General features: G+C 47.8%; 1 protein-coding gene across 2 annotated transcripts in view; it reads right to left on the bottom strand.

Annotated features, from left to right (window-relative positions):
• Window positions 1-18,855, bottom strand: part of LOC140480171 (guanine nucleotide exchange factor VAV3) — a 167,368-nt gene that overhangs the window by 79,517 nt on the left and 68,996 nt on the right. For both annotated transcript variants that reach the window (XM_072574919.1, XM_072574920.1), the window contains exons 2-6: window positions 8,918-8,976; window positions 6,952-7,017; window positions 5,426-5,534; window positions 3,283-3,375; window positions 1,572-1,640 (exon numbers count right to left, since the gene is read on the bottom strand). In XM_072574919.1, coding sequence (XP_072431020.1) covers window positions 1,572-1,640; window positions 3,283-3,375; window positions 5,426-5,534; window positions 6,952-7,017; window positions 8,918-8,976 — 396 coding nt within the window. The remainder of the gene's footprint in view (window positions 1-1,571; window positions 1,641-3,282; window positions 3,376-5,425; window positions 5,535-6,951; window positions 7,018-8,917; window positions 8,977-18,855) is intronic.

The raw sequence follows: 18,855 nt of genomic DNA, 5'->3' as shown, positions 1-18,855 counted from the left end.
CCAGAGAGAGCCCCAATTATCCAGGAATCTGATTCCCTCCCTCCTGCACCATCCCTGTAGCCACGTGTTCAACTCCTCTCTCTCCCTATTCCTCTCCTCACTAGCATGTGGCACAGGCAACAAACCAGAGACAACAACTCTGTTTGTCTTAGCTCTAAGCTTCCACCCTAGCTCCCTGAATTTCTGCCTTAAATCCCCATCCCTTTTCCTACCTATTTCATTGGTCCCGATGTGGACCACAATTTGGGGCTGCTCTCCCTCCCCCTTAAGGATCCCAAAACATGATCAGAGACAGCACAAGCCCTGGCACCTGAGAGGCAACACACCAACCGTGAGTCTCTCTCGTCCCCACATAACCTTCTATCTGTCCCCCGAACTATGGAGTCCCCAATGACTACTGCTCTGCTCCTCTTCCCCCTTCCCTTCTGAGCAGCAGGGACAGACTCTGTGCCAGAGCCCTGTGCCCCACAGCTTTCCCCTGGTAAGTCGTCCCCTCCAACAGTATCCAAAATGGTATACTTACTGTTGAGGGGAACAGCCACAGGGGATCCCTGCACTACCTGCCGGTTCCCTTTCCATCCCCTGACTGTAACCCATCTCCCTCCTTCTTGTACCTGAGGTGTGACGACCTCCCAGTAACTCCTCTCAATAACCCCCTGCACCTCCCGAATAATCTGAAGTTCATCCTGCTCCAGCTCCAATTCCCTAACAGGGTTCTCAAGGAGCTGGAGTTGGGTGTACTTCCCACAGATGCAGTCAGCAGGAACCCTGTGGTGACCCTTACCTCCCACATTCTGTAGGAGGAACATTCAACTGCCCGAACCTCCATTCCCACAAATTTTTAACTCCTAATGAGAATATTGGCAAAGAAAACTAGTAACCTTACCAAATCGGCGGACAGAACCTATTTTTTTGGTTAGAAAGAGGAGGATGGGTGGGAGACACTAAGTAAGTAGTCTTTCAGCTAAAGAAACCATCCAAACATATAATGTCATTTACTCTGCCATCCCATGTTCACTCCCGCTCAGCGTGTGCTCCACCTAACCACAAGCTAAGATTTTAATCGGAGATACTTACCTTCCCAGCAGCCTCACTCTCACTGCTCCTGCTGCAAAAATGTTCTATTTTCTATATGCTTTCTGTACAGTCTCTATATGTTGTCATATATTTAATCATATACTTTTCATACACTCTCTGTACATTGAATACATAGCAATCACATACTTTCTGTACACTTGCTATATGTTCCTATATAGTCAATCATATACTTCTACATAGTCCTCAGATGGACATAAAAATTCCAACTATACCATTTGGTGAAGATGACAAAAATAAGGTGTTGCCCTCAGCGTCCTGGCAATGTTTCCAATCACATTATAGCATTGACAGACTGTTTACAGAGACACTCTGCGCCCCCTCTCTCTCACTCATACACTCTCTCTGATGTATACTGTCCCCCTCTCTCACTCACATCCCAGCAGTGTCGGCCAATCACTTTGCTCTCCTTCCACCCCTCTCCCAATCTCAGTCCACTCCTTCTCCTTCCCACCCTCCTCGCTTCATTCACTCACCTCAATGTTAATAAAAATGACTGCCATTTCTCCAGCCGTTAAAACCCGTCTCAATGGGCAGATGAAATGCTGAAACATAAAGGGGACAGTTTGAATTTAGTGCCAGGGTCAATTTCCTGAATCCCTCAGTGCTCCTGGAGTGAAGTGTGAAGTCAGCACTCGATTGGGATCACATCCATTTCCAGATTGTGAGAACTAGAATCTGGAATGTTTGGACATGACTGGATTATAAAGGATTGATCACGCGATCTCGCAGAGTTGGAAATTCTGAAGGTTGAAGGTGGTCACAGTCCTTTTGCAAAAACAAACCCTCCGCCTGAAAAGCTGTGTCCAACTGCTTTATCGAGAGAGGGGTAAGGCCAGTGTTTTATCCCTTTGATTAATGAGCAAACAGACCTGGAGAATCCCTCATGGATCAATGGTGCTGCTCTTCATCAGTAGCAGCCTCTAGGCTGATGTATTGGGTGTGTCTTTAGTACACAGCTACTGGAGAGGTTCACAAACACCAACAGTCCTCCCCCTCTCAGTCTGCGAGAGTCAGAGCTTGGAGCTGGCCTGATAATGTTTCAAACATTAGCACTCTGAACCACTTGTCAGCTGAACCTGAAATCGAATCGCAAGATTCCCCAATATTCAGTGAGGGGCAGTGATCACAGCTCACCGACAGTATTCCAAACACAGGACTGTGAGGTGTCAAAGTGGAGAGAGTGTGGGAGAAACTCAGCAGGTCTGGCAGCATCTGAAGAGCAAGAAATCATAGAATCATACAATCCGGAAAAAGGCCATTTGGCTTATCAAGTTCACACTGACCCTCTGAAGGGCAGCCGACCCAGACCAACCCCTTCCCTGCATCGCTGCACTTCCCACAGCCAATCCACCCTGACTCGCACATCTTTGGACTGTGGGAGGAAATCGGAGCACCCGGAGGAAACCCACGCAGACACGGGGAGAATGTGCAAACTCCACACAGACAGTCACCCGAGGCTGGAATCGAACCTGGGCCCCTGATAAAATGAGGCAGCAGTATTAACCACTGAGCCACTGTACCACCAGGCCTGGGTTTGAGGAAGGGTCCATCTGTCTGTGCTGACTGGCAATGTGTGTGTGTAGAGAGGAACATTCTCAGTCCCCTGTGATTCTCCATCAGATTCCTCTTGGCCTGTATCCGATGCAAAACATTAACCTGCTGAGCTCCTCCAGCATTCCCTGTGTTTGTTTCATATTTCCAGCATCTGCAGGTTTTTGCCTGTGTGTGGGAAGGCAGCCTATCATTTGCTATTGTCTGAATTCGCACCATGGACTGCAGTGATGGTTTGTGTGTGTGTGGGGGGGTGTGTGTGTATATGTATGTGTGTGTGTGTGTGTGTGCGTATATATGTGTGTGTGTGTGTGTGTGTATATGTGTGTGTGTGTATATGTATGTGTGTGTGTGTGTGTGTGCGTATATATGTGTGGGTGCGTGTGTGTGTATATGTATGTGTGTGCGCGCGTGTGTGTATATGTATGTGTGCGTGCGCGTGTGTGTATATGTATGTGTGTGTGCGTGCGTGTGTGTGTTTGGGGTGAAGATAGATGGATTTCAATTGAAACAGCAGTAATCAGTTTGTGATTTATTTGAAGATGACATTTGCCTATAATAACGGTGTTAGGGAAGAGCACAGGGGACAGCAGCTGCAGGGGACAGCACTGCCATTTCCTTCCCAGTAAATACCTTCTCAATCGACTCGAGTGTTGCTGTGTATTTCTCTTCCGTCTGTCTGATCTCCAGGAGGCAGCAGCTCCGGACATCTGTCTCAATCTGTTTCTGCACAAACAGAGAGCCTCATTCACACAACAAAAACCTGCATTCATATAGCACCATTAAAACGGCAATACTTGTACATTGCTGCAGCATTATCAGAAACAAGAAAACACTGAGCTCAAAAAGGCAGACACAAGCTGCCAAAGGGAGGTCTGACTGAAGAATCATGTCAATGGGGGAGAGGGATGGAGTGTGAGAGAGAGAGATAGGTAGATAGACAGAGAAAGAGAGGATGTGTATGTGACGGGGTGGGGTGTGTGGGCGGGGGGCGCGGGGGAGAGAGATAGAGAGAGATAGAGAGAGATAGAGAGAGATAGAGAGAGAGTGAGAGAGTGTGTATGTGTGTGCAGGATAGACAGTGAGACTGAGTCTGAAGAAATAGAAATTGAGAAAGCTCAGAATAACAGAATTGCAGGAAGTGACAGAGAAAGGAAGTGGGGTAGGGGCTGGAGGGGGTTACAGAGATAGGGAGGGGGTGTAGGGGCTGGAGGGGGTTACAGAGACAGGGAGGGGGTGTAGGGGCTGGGGGGGGTTACAGAGATAGGGAGGGGGTGTAGGGACTGGAGGGGGTTACAGAGATAGGGAGGGGGTGTAGGGGCTGGAGGGGGTTACAGAGATAGGGAGGGGGTGTAGGGGCTGGAGGGGGTTACAGAGATAGGGAGGGGGTGTAGGGGCTGGAGGGGGTTACAGAGATAGGGAGGGGGTGTAGGGGCTGGAGGGGGTTACAGAGATAGGGAGGGGGTGTAGGGGCTGGAGGGGGTTACAGAGATAGGGAGGGGGTGTAGGGGCTGGAGGGGGTTACAGAGATAGGGAGGGGGTGTAGGGGCTGGAGGGGGTTACAGAGATAGGGAGGGGGTGTAGGGGCTGGAGGGGGTTACAGAGATAGGGAGGGGGTGTAGGGGCTGGAGGGGGTTAGAGAGATAGGGAGGGGGTGTAGGGGCTGGAGGGGGTTAGAGAGATAGGGAGGTGGGTAGGGGCTGGAGGGGGTTACAGAGATAGGGAGGGGGTGTAGGGGCTGGAGGGGGTTACAGAGATAGGGAGGGGGTGTAGGGGCTGGAGGGGGTTACAGAGATAGGGAGGGGGTGTAGGGGCTGGAGGGGGTTACAGAGATAGGGAGGGGGTGCAGGGGCTGGAGGGGGCTACAGAGATAGGGAGGGGGTGTAGGGGCTGGAGGAGGCGACAGAGATAGGGAGGGGGGTGTAGGGTCTGGCGGGGGTTAAAGAGATAGAGAGGGGGTGTAGGGGCTGGAGGGGGTTACACAGATAGGGAGGGGGTGTAGGTGCTGGAGGGGGCGACAGAGATAGGGAGGGGGTGTAGGAGCTGGAGGGGGTTACAGAGATACGGAGGGGTGTAGGGGCTGGAGGGGGTTACAGAGATACGGAGGGATGTAGGAGCTGGAGGGGGTTACAGAGATAGGGAGGGGTCACTTCCATCCAGGAAGCACAAGGAACCCTACCACCTTCAAGTTCCCCTCCAAGCCACTCACCATTCTGACTTGGAAATATCTCACCGTCTCTCAGGGTCACAGACAATGAGGGAGGAGGAGCCTCATTCTGTTAATTGTACAACAGGAGACAGTCCCAGAAAACCACAGCGTGGCAGGAGGCCATTTTGGTCATTGGTACTGGGCTTGTTCTTCCAAAGACCTCTGCACTGGAAAGTACTCCCTTCCTTCCCCACAGCCCTGTACCCCGTGATGTCCGTTTCCCTCCATTCCCCATTCCCCCCCCCCCCCCAGTTCCTGTGTGAAAGTTCTGATTGAATCTGTTCCCATCGCCCTTTCAGGCAGCACCTTCCAGATCCCAACAACTCACTGTGTAAAACAATCCCCCTCCCCTCTCCCCCTCAGGCTCTCCCCCTGATTCCCTTCAATCTGTCCCCCTCTGCTCCCTCACCCTACTGCCCCTGGAAACACTTTCTCCTGATTTACTCCATCAAACTCTCTCCATGGTTTTGAAAACCTCGGTTAACCCCTCTGGAACCTTCTCTGCTCTAAGGAGAACAATCCCAGTTTGTTGAAGAGTGAAGAGGAAGATTGAGACAGGGTTCTTACTGGGGCCTGGACTGCTTCAATTTTCATCAGATCTTCATAAACTTCGTCACCTTCATCATCGCCATAAACACAGTCGTAAAGATCCTCATCATCACCAACACTGGCCTCACTGAGAAAACAGAGAGTCAGGGAGTGAGAGACGGAGTGAGGAGGGGGGGTGTGATGGAGCGTCACGGGGAGCGAGGGGGAGGTGGGGGGGGGGGGGCTAGAGGAAGTGCAATGGGGGTGAGGGGAGACTGCATCACTGATCCCAACACAGTGTCAGATCAAACACTCAAAATCCCAAAACCCTACCCAGCCAAGAAATGCCTGGGAGGAATTAACGTGCCCACAGGATTATCACAAAGTGAATTAAAAGCCCCCCCCTTAAGGTTAAGTCTTAATTTGGACACTATTAAATATCTCTCATATCCATCAAACATTGCCTTGTGAACATCTGAAATAACCGGAGAGGATAAGGGTAATATCAATCTGAAATGTCAGCACTCATGTCCTTCAGGGAAATAAATTGCTATCCTTACCTGGTCTGGCCTACAAGTGACTCCAGACCCAGAGCAATGTAGTTGACTTGTAACTGCCCTCTGGGCAATTAGGGATGGGCAATAAATGCTGAAATAGCCAGTGATGCCCTCATCCCATTAGTGAATTTTTAAAAATTCTCTGACAGTGCAGCACTCCCTCAGTACTGACCCTCTGACAGTGCAGCACTCCCTCAGTACTGACCCTCCGAAATTGCGACACTCCCTGAATACCAATCCTCAGACGGTTTGGCACTCCCTCAGTACTGACCCTCCGACAGCGCTGCACTCTCTCAGTACTGACCCTCTGACAGTGCTGCACTCCCTCAGCACTGACCCTCTGACAGTGCCCCACTCCCTCAGTACTGACCCTTAGACAGTGCAGCACTCCCTCTGTACTGACCCTTAGACAGTGCAGCACTCCCTCAGTACTGATCCTCTGACAGTGCCCCACTCCCTCAGTACTGCCTCCAAGGTTCCTGTCAGAGAATTCCACAGGGTCCCATACCCCTCCCACTTCTCGAATGATATTTCTCCAGCTCTCAGCCTGTAATGTCCTATCCTATATTCTGGGAATGTGATCCTTGATCTGAACTCCCCTGTCAGGGACATTCCCTGTCTCTCTATCCAGTCAGACCACCCTGTCAGAACTACACATGTTGTAATCGGATAGCCCTCGGTCTTCTGAACTCCAGTCAAACCAGTCTCTGCTCAGGATCTCCTTCCAGCCCGGGTGTTAGCCCAATGACCCTCCACTGCACTCCTTTTTCTGCTAAGTAGAACCTTCTTAGGTGAAGGGTCCAAACTGCTCACAGTCGCACAGTTTACCTGTGTAACGATGGGAGGGCTACCTTGCTAATCTTTGGGAAAATCGCCAATTCCACGCAACAATCCTCATGTCCAAGGTTTTCACGTTGTTGACTGAATGGGTATAATTTAGCTAGTCACTGGCTAGTCACAGGTTGGTTACCGGTTCAAAAGCACGGCCTCAGGAATCTTTCTACTTACTCGATCAGGTCTGCCAGGCTCTTGTAAACATCCTCATCGTCCACAGCTTGTTCAGTGGGAAACGGCCTGAAAGAGAACACAGACAGAGTGACAATCACTGCGGGTATGGCAGGCACTGACCCTGGTGAGAATATCAGGCAGCAATGGACATTGTGGGGTATGTTTGGGAACAGAGTGTGTGTGAATAAGCTCAGCATTCTCGAGACGATTGGATCCAGGCAGGGACTGTGTCTCACTATGGAACTGCACGGTCGGGGGTGGGGGGGTCCCAGCGAGGAGGGAGAGCTTTAAGATTTCGGATGAGATGCGGGAGGAACTTGCTGTCTGTGAAACATCGAATCACAGAGTGGGTACAGCATAGGAGGAGCAATACAGCCCAACATGTCTGTGCTGATGTTGGAAATGGCAACTTTGAATAATAGCAGCACGGTGGGTCAGTGGTGAGCACTGCTGCCTCACAGCGCCAGGGTCCCAGGTTCGATTTCAGCCTCTGGTGACTGTCGGTGTGGAGTTTGCACGTTCTCCCCGTGTCTGCGTGGGTTTCTTCCAGGTGGTCTGGTTTCCTCCCACAGTCCAAAAATGTGCAGGTTAGGTGGATTGGCCATGCTACGTTGCCCATAGTGTCCAGGGATATGTTGGTTAAGTGCATTAGTCTTGGGAAATACAGGTTGATAGAGATTGAGAAATGGGTCTGGGTGGGATACTCTTTGGAGGGTCAGTGTGGGCTTGTTGGGCCAAATGGCCTGTTCCCACACTATAGGGAATCTATGGTATTCTAAATTGGATGGACATTTGAACAAAGTAAGTTGGAATGGTTACAGGAGATTCTCCAGAAAGGGCTGGAATGGATCCAATTGGCCAAATGGCCTCAATTTGCCCCATACATGTCCCTGCTTTCTAGGAATAAGGTTGTATAATTAGGAGAGGAGTCTGAACAGAGTCAAGAAGGAGACAATATTCATAATAGTGAAGAATTGAGATTCAGGGAGACAATAACAAACTGAACGACACAAACACCAAAGACACCACAAGGTAAAATGTCTCTTACACAGTGACTGTTAAATTAGCAGATTGCTTATGTAACATGAAGGATGTACTCACTCAGAAACTGGCTCTAATTTGCTTCTCCAATCGCTGTTTCCTAGTAACTAGCCCCATTCCTCTCCCTAGTGACAGACTGAGACTACACTTTGGTGCTGATGCTCCACCTCCTGTCACTGCACTAAAGGCACTTTCCAACTTCTTGCTATCCCCTCATTCCCATCCCTCCATCGCCAGGAGCCTGCCCTCAGCTGCTTGGATCCTGAACTCATGAATTTCCTTCCTAACCCCTTCCGCCCCTCCTCCCCCTTCAGTTACCTCTTCCAACTATCTCAAGCTAATGGATGTGCACCCAGATACATTGTAGCAACTCAGTAACAAATCATGTTCAGTGTTTCTCTCCAGCACCTTCACACATTGATGTTGAAGGTGTTATATAAATGCCAGTTGTTGTTGTCCACAAGCTAAATCAGGAGACAGTGCTTTCAGGGCAGAAGCCTGGTGTACAGAGGGACACGGATCGAAGGGAAGGGGGTAATGCTCGGTGGGGGGGTAGATGAGGGAGGTTTTGAAGATTACAATGTGTGTTCTAAAACCTAGTGTCATTAGTCAGTGAACAAAGGGGCTGGTGGGGCCGGAGAGCCAGTCAGGATGTGGATTCTGAATTTTGGACAGATTTTGCACTCCTTGGAACAGAGCAGGCAGCATCCTGAACATTGACTTCAGTGACAAAGGGTCAGTTAGACTCGAAACGTCAGCTCTTTTCTCTCCTTACAGATGCTGCCAGACCTGCTGAAATTTTCCAGCATTTTCTCTTTGGGTTTCAGATTCCAATATCCACAGTAATTTGCTTTTATTGACTTCAGTGACACGTTTTAACATAAATTCCTAAATCCTAGTAACAATGTGAGATTTCCAAACGTACCTTATACCTGTACTCTGTGCTATTGCAGTGTGGGAAAGACTTGATAGTGTGTCGATCACCTGGAACAAAGAGATATCATCATCAGTCAAGGAATCCGGTCGGGCACACCGAGGGGAGCGAGCGAGTGACTGACCTTTGTCCACGTGGAATTGACCAATCAGCCTTAAATCTGCCATAGGGACCATCCTGGAATCCACAGTACTCCATGTGTGATCTAACTAAGCTCCTATTTAATTGAAGTAAGACTTCACTGCTCCTATCCTCAAATCCTCATGATAAAGGCTAACATTCCATTAAGCTTCCTAAGAACCTGTTATAACTGCATGTTAGCCTTCAGTGACTTATTGTCAAGGACACCTCGGTTGTTCTGTACAACTACACTTTCCAACCTCTTACCGTTTAAGGAAGACTCAGCACATCTGTTTCTCTGATCAAGGTGGATCGCCTCACATTTTCCCACATTCTATTCCACCTGCCATGTTCGTGACCATTCACTAAGCCTCTCCCAATCCTCCTAAAGCAGCTTTACAGGTTCCCAACATAAATCCCATCTTAGTTTTTTAATTAACTACGAATTTGGACCCCACCTCCAAAACCTGGATATTTATTGTGAACAATTCAGGGCCAAGTTGTACCCCATTGGTCACAGCCTGCCAACGTGAGAAAGACCCATTTATTCCTCCCTACTGTCTACTTGCTGTCTGTTGGCCAATCATTAATCCATTGCTAGTACATTACTTCCTATAGAACATAGAACAATACAGTGCAGAACAGGCCCTTCGGCCCTCGATGTTGTGCTGACCTGTGAACTATTCTCAACTTGTTCCCCCTACACTATCCCAAACTCATCCATGTGCTTATCTAAGGATTGTTTAAATCTCCCTAATGTGGCTGAGTTGACTACATTAGCAGGTAGGGCATTCCACACCCTTACCACTCTCTGAGTAAAGAACCTCTCTCTCCCACACACACCCACCCGCCCTCTCTCTCCCACACACTCACACCCACCCTCTCTCTCCCACACACGCACACCCACCCTCTCTCTCCCACACATGCACACCCACCCTCTCTCTCCCACACACGCACACTCACCGTCTCTATCTGTCTTAAATCTATCACCCCTCAATTTGTAGTTATGCCCCTCGTACAAGCTGACATCATCATCCTAGGAAACAGACTTTCACTGTCTACCCTATCTAATCCTCTGATCATCTTGCATGTCTCTATCAAATCCCCCCTTACCTTCTTCTTTCCAATGAGAACAGACCCAAGTCTCTCAGCCTTTCCTCATAAGACCTTCCCTCCAGACCAGGCAACATCCTGGTAAATCTCCTCTGCACCTTTTCCAATGCTTCCACATCCTTCCTGAAATACGGCGACCAGAACTGTACACAGTTAAAAATCACACAGCACCAGGTTATAGTCCAACAGGTTTAATTGGAAGCACACTAGCTTTTGAAGCGACACTCCTTCATCAGGTGATAGTGGAGGGCTCGAGCGTAACACAGAATTTATAGCAAAAATTTACAGTGTGATGTAACTGAAATTATACATTGAAAAATTTATTGTCTGTTAAGCCTTTCATCTGTTAGAATACAGTGATAGTTTCACTTCTTTCATGTGTAAATCACAAAACCCTTTTTTTTAAAGTTGCATTCTTGGGTTAGCTGTTAACAATGGTGATAGGTAGACAATATGTTGAAGGTGTTGGCCCCCTGTGTTCTCTGTCTATGACCTGATGTTTAGATTTATTCTAATCTAAAAAGTGAGATAACAGAGTTTTACATAAATTCATGCAGTTTTTGAGCTCAGAGTTCTACATGAATGTATGCAGTTTTTGAGCAAAGTGCAATGTAACTCTGCAAGTACAAATTCACCCCACAAAATATATGTGTGCATGTGGGTCTTTGTGTGTGTGTGTGTGTGTGTGTGTGTGTGTGTGTGTGTGTGTGTGTGTGTGTGTATAGTGGGTGTCGAGTGTCTGAAGTCTATGAGGGTGTGCATGTGTGGGAGTGTGTGTGTCTATAAAGGTGTGTGTGGATGTCTGTGTGTACCTGTGTGTGTGTGTGTGTTTAGTGCAATGGTGATCACCTGTAATGTGACATGAACCCAAGGTCCCGGTTGAGGCCCTCCCTATGGGTACCGAACTTAGCTATCAGCCTCTGCTTGACCACTTTTCTCTGCTGCCTGTCCCGATATCCACCTTGGAGGATGGTCACCCAAAGGTCTGAGGCTGAATGTCCTGGACCACTGAAGTGTTCCCCAACTGGGAGGGAACCCTCCTGTCTGTTGATTGTTGTGCGGTGCCCATTCATCCGTTGTCGTAGCCTTTGCTTGGTTTCCCCAATGTACCATGCCTCCAGGCATCCTTGACTGCAACGTATAAGATAGACAACGTTGGCTGAGTCACATGAGTACCTGCCATGTACAAGGTGGGAGGTGTTCCCACGGGTAATGGTGGTATCTATGTCCACAATCTGACACGTCTTGCAGCGCCTACTGTGACAGGGTTGTATGGAGTTATCCTGAGACCCGGGCAGCTTGCTACGAACAACGATCTGTTTGAGGTTTGGCAGTTATTTAAAGGCAAGTAGTGGAGGTGTGGGGAAGGTCTTGGTGAGGTGCTCATCCTCATTGATAATGTGTTGCAGGTCACGAAGAACATGGCGTAGTTTTTCAGCCCCTGGGAAATACTGAACAATGAAGGGTACCCTGTCGGTTGCAGCTCGTGTCTGTCTCCTGAGGAGGTCATTACGGTTCCTTGCTGTGGCACATCGGAACTGGTGGTCAATGAGTTGGGCATCGTACCCCGTTCTTGTGAGGGCATCCCTGAGTACTTCCAGGTGTCCGTCACGTTCCTCCTCATCTGAGCAGATCCGGTGTACGCGTAGGGCTTGTCCATAGGGAATGGCTGTTTTAATATGTTTTGGGTGGGAGCTGGAGAAGTGTAGCATTGTGAGGTTGTCTGTGGGTTTGTGGTAGAGTGTGGTGCTAAGGTGTCCGTCCTTGATGGAGACGCATGTGTCCAAGAATGAGACAGATAGTCGAGAGTAGTCCATGGTGAGTTTGATGGTGGGATGAAACTTGTTGATGTCACTGTGTAGTTTTATCAGTGACTCCTCGCCATGGGTCCAGAGGAAGAAAATGTCGTCAATGTACCTGGTGTACAATGTTGGTTGGAGATCCTGCATAGAGAAGAAATCTTGTTCAAACCTGTGCACAAAAATGTTGGCATATTGGGGTGCAAATTTGGTCCCTATGGCTGTTCCGTGTGTCTGGATGAAGAACTGGTTGTCAAAGGTGAAGACGTTGTGATCAAGGATAAAGTGGATGAGTTGTAGGATGGTGTTTGGAGACTGGCAGTTGTTGGTGTTGAGTACTGAAGCTGTTGCCGCAATGCCATCCTTGTGGGGGATGCTGGTGTAGAGTGTGGAAACGTCCATTGTGACGAGGAATGTTCCCGGTTCGACTGGTCCGTGGGTGCTGAGTTTCTGTAAGAAATCCGTAGTGTCGCGACAGAAGCTGGAGATCCCCTGTACAATAGATTTCAAGATTCCTTCCACATAGCCAGAGAGATTCTCACATAGGGTCCCATTGCCCGACACGATGGGATGTCCCGGTGTGTTGGCTTTGTGTACCTTTGGAAGGCGGTAGTAGTCGCCTACACGAGAAGTACGTGGGATGAGGGCGCGTAGGGAACTTTGAAGGACTGGATCTAAAGTTCTGATCAGTGTGTTTAATTCTCGGGTGTGTTCTTTGGTCGGATCAGCTTTGGTTGCCTGTAGTGTTCCTGGTTGTTCAGTTGTCGGTACACTTCCTTGCAGTAATCTGTTCTATTCTGAATGACAATGGCTCCTCCTTTATCTGCTGGTTTGATGACAATTATGTCATTGGTTTTGAGAACCTGGATGCCATTGTGTTGTGAACGGGTGATGTTTTGCTCTACCTTGTGGGTACGGCTGATGAATCTGGCATTTATATATTTCCTGACAGTTTGAGCATACATGTCATGCCCAGGGCAGCGGCCCTCCAGTGGGGTCCATGTTGACACCTTCTTTGGTCACTCCTCTACAGATCCCTGTGATGACTGTTCCAGTTCATCAGTGGGCTCAGTGGGGTCACTGCTGGCACCTTGAAAGAATTCCCAGAGTCTCATTCATCACCCTTACAGACACACACACTCCCACAGGCATCCTCTCAGAGACTTAGATCACTCTACACTCATGCACACACACATACACTCTCTCTCACAGACACTCACAACCCCCCACCCCAGACACACACTCACAGACTTAAGACACTACACTCACTACGCACACACACATACACTCTCTCTCACAACCCCCACCCCAGACAGACATGCACACAGACAAAGACCCACATGCACACATATATTTTGTGGGGTGAATTTGTACTTGCAGGGTTACATTGTACTTTGCCTAAAAACTGCATGCATTCATGTAAAACTCTGTTATCTCACTTTTTAGATTAGAATCAATCTAAACATCAGGTCATAGACAGAGAACACAGGGGGCTAACACCTTCAACATGGGGACATAAATTTAAGGTGAAGGGTGGAAGGTATAGGGGGGATGTCAGGGGTGGGTTCTTTACCCAGAGAGTGGTGGGGGCATGGAATGCGCTGCCTGTGAGAGTGGCAGAGTCAGAATCATTGGTGACCTTTAAGCGGCAATTGGATAGGTACATGTATAGGTGCTTAAGCTAGGACAAATGTTCGGCACAACATCGTGGGCTGAAGGGCCTGTTCTGTACTGTATTGTTGTATGTTCTATGTTCTATATTGTCTAGCTATCACCATTGTTAACAGCCAACCTAAGAATGCAAATTTTTAAAAAAAGGTTTTGTGATTTACACATGAAAGAAGTGAAACTGTCATGGCATTCAAACAGATGAAAGGCTTAACAGAGAATCAAGGTGTTTTTCATTGTATAATTTCAGTTACATCACACTGTAAAGTTTTGCTATAAATTCTGTATCTTAGGATTGAGCCCTCCATTACCATCTGATGAAGGAGCGTCGCTCCGAAAGCTGGTGCTTCCAATTAAACTTGTTGGACCATAACCTGGTGTTGTGTGATTTTTTTTACTTTGTACACCCCAGTCCAACACCGGCATCTCCAAATCAGAACTGTACATAATATTCCAAGTGCGGCCGTACCAGCGTTTTGTATCCTGTCTGCCTGTGGAGTAATCTCATCAAAAACCTTCTGAAAATCCAAATATACCACATCCATAAACTTTTCCTTCTCAATGTTGTTAATAACATTTTTAAAAATCTTCAATTAGTTCATCAAACATGATTTCCCATTGGTAAATCCATGCTGACTGTGCCCAATCAGATTACTACAACCAAGGGTCCAGTTGTCAAATTGTTTGGAACAGATTAGAACATAGAACATAGAACATAGAACAATACAGCACAGAACAGGCCCTTCGGCCCACGATGTTGTGCCGAACTTCTATCCTAGATTAAGCACCCATCCATGTACCTATCCAAATGCCGCTTAAAGGTCGTCAATGAATCTGACTCTACCACTCCCTCGGGCAGCGCATTCCATGCCCCCACCACTCTCTGGGTAAAGAACCCACCCCTGACATCTCCCCTATACCTTCCACCCTTCACCTTAAATTTATGTCCCCTTGTAACACTCTGTTGTACCCGGGGAAAAAGTTTCTGACTGTCTACTCTATCTATTCCTCTGATCATCTTATAAACCTCGATCAAGTCACCCCTCATCCTTCGCCGTTCCAACGAGAAAAGGCCGAGAACTCTCAACCTATCCTCGTACGACCTACTCTCCATTCCAGGCAACATCCTGGTAAATCTTCTCTGCACCCTCTCCAAAGCTTCCACATCTTTCCTAAAGTGAGGCGACCAGAACTGCACACAGTACTCCAAATGTGGCCTAACCAAAGTCCTGTACAGCTGCAACATCACTTCACGACTCTTGAATTCAATCCCTCTGCTAATGAACGATAATACTCCATAGGCCTTCTTACAAACTCTATCCACCTGAGTGGCAACCTTCAAAGATCTATGTACATAGACCCCAAGATCCCTCTGTTCCTCCACCTGACCAAGAACCCTACCATTAACCCTGTATTCCGCATTCTGATTTGTTCTTCCAAAATGGACAACCTCACACTTGGCAGGGTTGAACTCCATCTGCCACTCCTCAGCCCAGCTCTGCATCCTATCTAAGTCCCTCTGCAGCCGACAACAGCCCTCCTCACTGTCCACAACTCCACCTATCTTTGTATCATCTGCAAATTTACTGACCCACCCTTCGACTCCCTCCTCTAAGTCATTAATAAAAATTACAAACAGCAGAGGACCCAGAACTGATCCCTGCGGAACTCCACTTGTAACTGGACTCCATGCTGAATATTTACCATCTACCACCACTCTCTGACTTCTACCGGTTAGCCAGTTTTCTATCCAATTGGCCAAATTTCCCTCTATCCCATGCCTCCTGACTTTCCGCATAACCCTACCATGGGGAACCTTATCAAATGCCTTACTAAAATCCATGTACACTACATCCACTGCTCTACCCTCATCCACATGCTTGGTCACCTCCTCGAAGAATTCAATAAGACTTGTAAGGCAAGACCTACCCTTCACAAATCCGTGCTGGCTGTCCCTAATCAAGCAGTGTCTTTCCAGATACTCGTAAATCCTATCCCTCAGTACCCTTTCCATTACTTTGCCTGCCACAGAAGTAAGACTAACTGGCCTGTAATTCCCGGGGTTATCCCTATTCCCTTTTTTGAACAGGGGCACAACATTCGCTACTCTCCAGTCCCCTGGTACCACCCCAGTTGCCAGTGAAGACGAGAAGATCATTGCCAACGGTACTGCAATTTCCTCTCTTGCTTCCCACATAATCCTAGGATATATCCCGTCAGGCCCGGGGGACTTGTCTATCCTCAAGTTGTTCAAAATGTCCAACACATCTTCCTTCCTAACAGGTATCTCTTCTAGCTTATCAGTCCGTTTCACACTCTCCTCTTCAACAATACGGTCCCTCTCGTTCGTAAATACTGAAGAGAAGTACTTGTTCAAGACCTCTCCTATCTCTTCCGACTCAATACACAGTCTCCCACCACTGTCCTTGATCGGACCTACCCTCGTTCTCGTCATTCTCAGATTCTAAACATTTCCCCAGGAACAGGTTGAGAGGACGTAGTTTTCTTTATCATCTTTCTTAAATAGTGGGTGATATTTGCAACTTTTCAATTCGAGAGATCATTCCAGAATCTATAAAAGATGATCACTCATGCATCAACAAACTCTCGAGCCACCTCCTTCTAATCCTCTGAGATGTGGAATATCAGCTCCTAGGGATTTATTTCAGTCTTGTTAATTTATCCAATATAGTCTTCTTAAGGATACTAATTTCCATCAACTCCTCACTCGGCACGGTGGCACAGTGGTTAGCACTGCTGCCTCATAGCGCCAGGGACCCGGGTTCAATTCCCGCCTCAGGCAACTGACTGTGTGGAGTTTGCACGTTCTCCCCGTGTCTGCGTGGGTTTCCTCCGGGTGCTCCGGTTTCCTCCCACAGTCCAAAAATGTGCAGGTCAGGTGAATTGGCCATGCTCAATTGTCCGTAGTGTTAGGTGAAGGGGTGAATGTAGGAGTATGGGTCTGGGTGGTATACGCTTCGGCGGGTCGGTGTGGACTTGTTGGGCCGAAGGGCCTGTTTCCACACTGTAAGTAATCTAATCTAATCTAATCACTCTCCTTAGTCTTTTTTGAGGAAGTAACAAACAAGGCGGGTACAGAGGGTTCTGTAGCTGGGTGTACTTAAATTTCTAAAAGATATTTGATAAAATGCCTATTAATGTCATTACATAGAGCCAAGAATTTAGTTGCTAAAGGATTGGTCAGCAACAGCAAGAAGACCAGGGGACACTTGTTGAATGTTGGAAAGCTGGAACAGATGGAGAACCATGGGGCCTGCGTTGGGAACCTGATCAATGACTTGGATAAAGAGAGATGAACATGTAGTTACTCAATTGGCAGATGGCACCAGGAGACATAGGCAACTTAGTTATCACGAACAGATGGAGAGTTCCCAAAGGGATGTAGACAAGATCAGTGAATGGATAAAAATTTGACAGAGGCGGTATAACATGAGAAACTATGATATTTTCAGGAGTCAAAAAGAATAGAAAAGCAGAATATTATTTAAATGAAGTAAGATGGCAAAGCAGTGAGGTACAGAGGGATGTGGGTCCCCTGGAAGCTAGTCTGCAGGCACAGTGAGTCTTTAGGGAAAACAGGGAGGGGGGGGGGGGTGCGGAGAGGGGGTGCAATGGCCTGGTGTTATTTTCACAAGACTATATTCCAGAGATTCAGGGATTTGAGTTTTAATCCCACAATGGCAGATGGTGGAATCTGAATCAAATAATAATCTGGAGTTGAGGGTCTGATGATGACCATAAATCCATTGCCAATTGCTGGAAAAACACATCTGATTTACTAATGCTCATTGAAAGGAAACCTGCCATCCTTACCTGGTCTGGCCTCTGGGCAATTAGGGATGGGTAATAAATGCTGTTCTAACCAGTGACACACACATCTCATGAATAAGACAAAATGGCATTGACTACTCGATGATTGGAGAGCAGGACAAAGTGGTCTTGGTACAATGTCTGGGCCTCACCTGGAGCACTTTGTGCAGTTTGGTCGCCATATCAGAAAAAGGATGAAATTGTAATTGAAGCAGGTTCAGAGAAGATGGACATGACTCATCTCGAGGAGAAGTCTGTCTGAAAGTCACTGGTCAAGGATTCTCCAAGATCCAAATTTCTCCAGCAATTTCAGAGGGTCCTGATTTGAAATGGAGAAGAGGAGAGTTTCTTCTTGGAGAGAAATGCTGGTCTGTGAAATTCCCTTTCCAAAGTGTAGTGGAGGCTGGGCCACGGAATTGATTCAAGGCTGTATTAGATTGATTGTTTTTAATTGAAGGGGGAGGTTCTGGGGAGCAGGGGCGGGGGGAGGGGGGAATACTGGAAATTAGAGATGGCATCACAATCAGACCAGCCATGATCTTATCAAATGGCAAACCAGGGATCAAAGGGCATTTGGTTTCTCCTGCTCCTAAGTCCTATGTCTCAATGTCTTGATTCCCTTTCTAACTCTGTATTCATTAAAGTTATGTTTTTTTTGTGTCATGTTTCTTATAATGGCCTAAAAATGAACTGCTTGCTTACTGATCACAGTCACACAGTATACAGGTTATAAAGCAGACATGACAGCAAACCAACGGATATGTGTGTGCGCACACGTGTCTCTGTGTGTGTGCGCACGTGTCTCTGTGTGTGCGCGCACGTGTCTGTGTGTGTGCGCGCACGTGTCTGTGTGTGTGTGCGCATGTGTCTCTGTGTGTGCGCGTCTCTGTGTGTGCGTGTCTGTGTGTGTGCACGTGTCTATGTGTGTGCACGTGTCTGTGTGTGCATGTGTCTGTGTGTGTGCGCACGTGTCTCTGTGTGTGTGTGTCTCTGTGTGTGTATGTGTATGTATGTCTGTGTCTGTCTGTGTGTGTGTGTGTGTGTGCGTGTCTCTGTGTGTGTGTATATATGTGTGTGTATATATGTCTGTGTCTGTCTGTCTGTGTGCGCATGTGCAAATAGACAGACACAAAAGAGGCGAACTGTCAGGCAGAGTCACAGCATTGTATACACACTGCAGTCCTTAAAAAAACAAGGTATACATGCAAAACTTTCTCCTGATGTACTGTCCCTTCCTCTTCAAATCTGCAGCTACCATCCATCTTACGAAGCCCTTATTCACTCTGAGCTCTGGCCTCTGTTACACTCCCCTGCCGCCGCCGCGCCGCCGCACCCCCACCCCCCTGGGACCCTTCTTTTGTTCCTTTAACTTTACATCTCAACACTGCCCCACACCAG

Source organism: Chiloscyllium punctatum, chromosome 7 (genome assembly GCF_047496795.1).
Source record: "Chiloscyllium punctatum isolate Juve2018m chromosome 7, sChiPun1.3, whole genome shotgun sequence".
NCBI classification, from domain to species: domain Eukaryota; kingdom Metazoa; phylum Chordata; class Chondrichthyes; order Orectolobiformes; family Hemiscylliidae; genus Chiloscyllium; species Chiloscyllium punctatum.
This window is presented reverse-complemented; position numbering and strand designations above follow the sequence as displayed.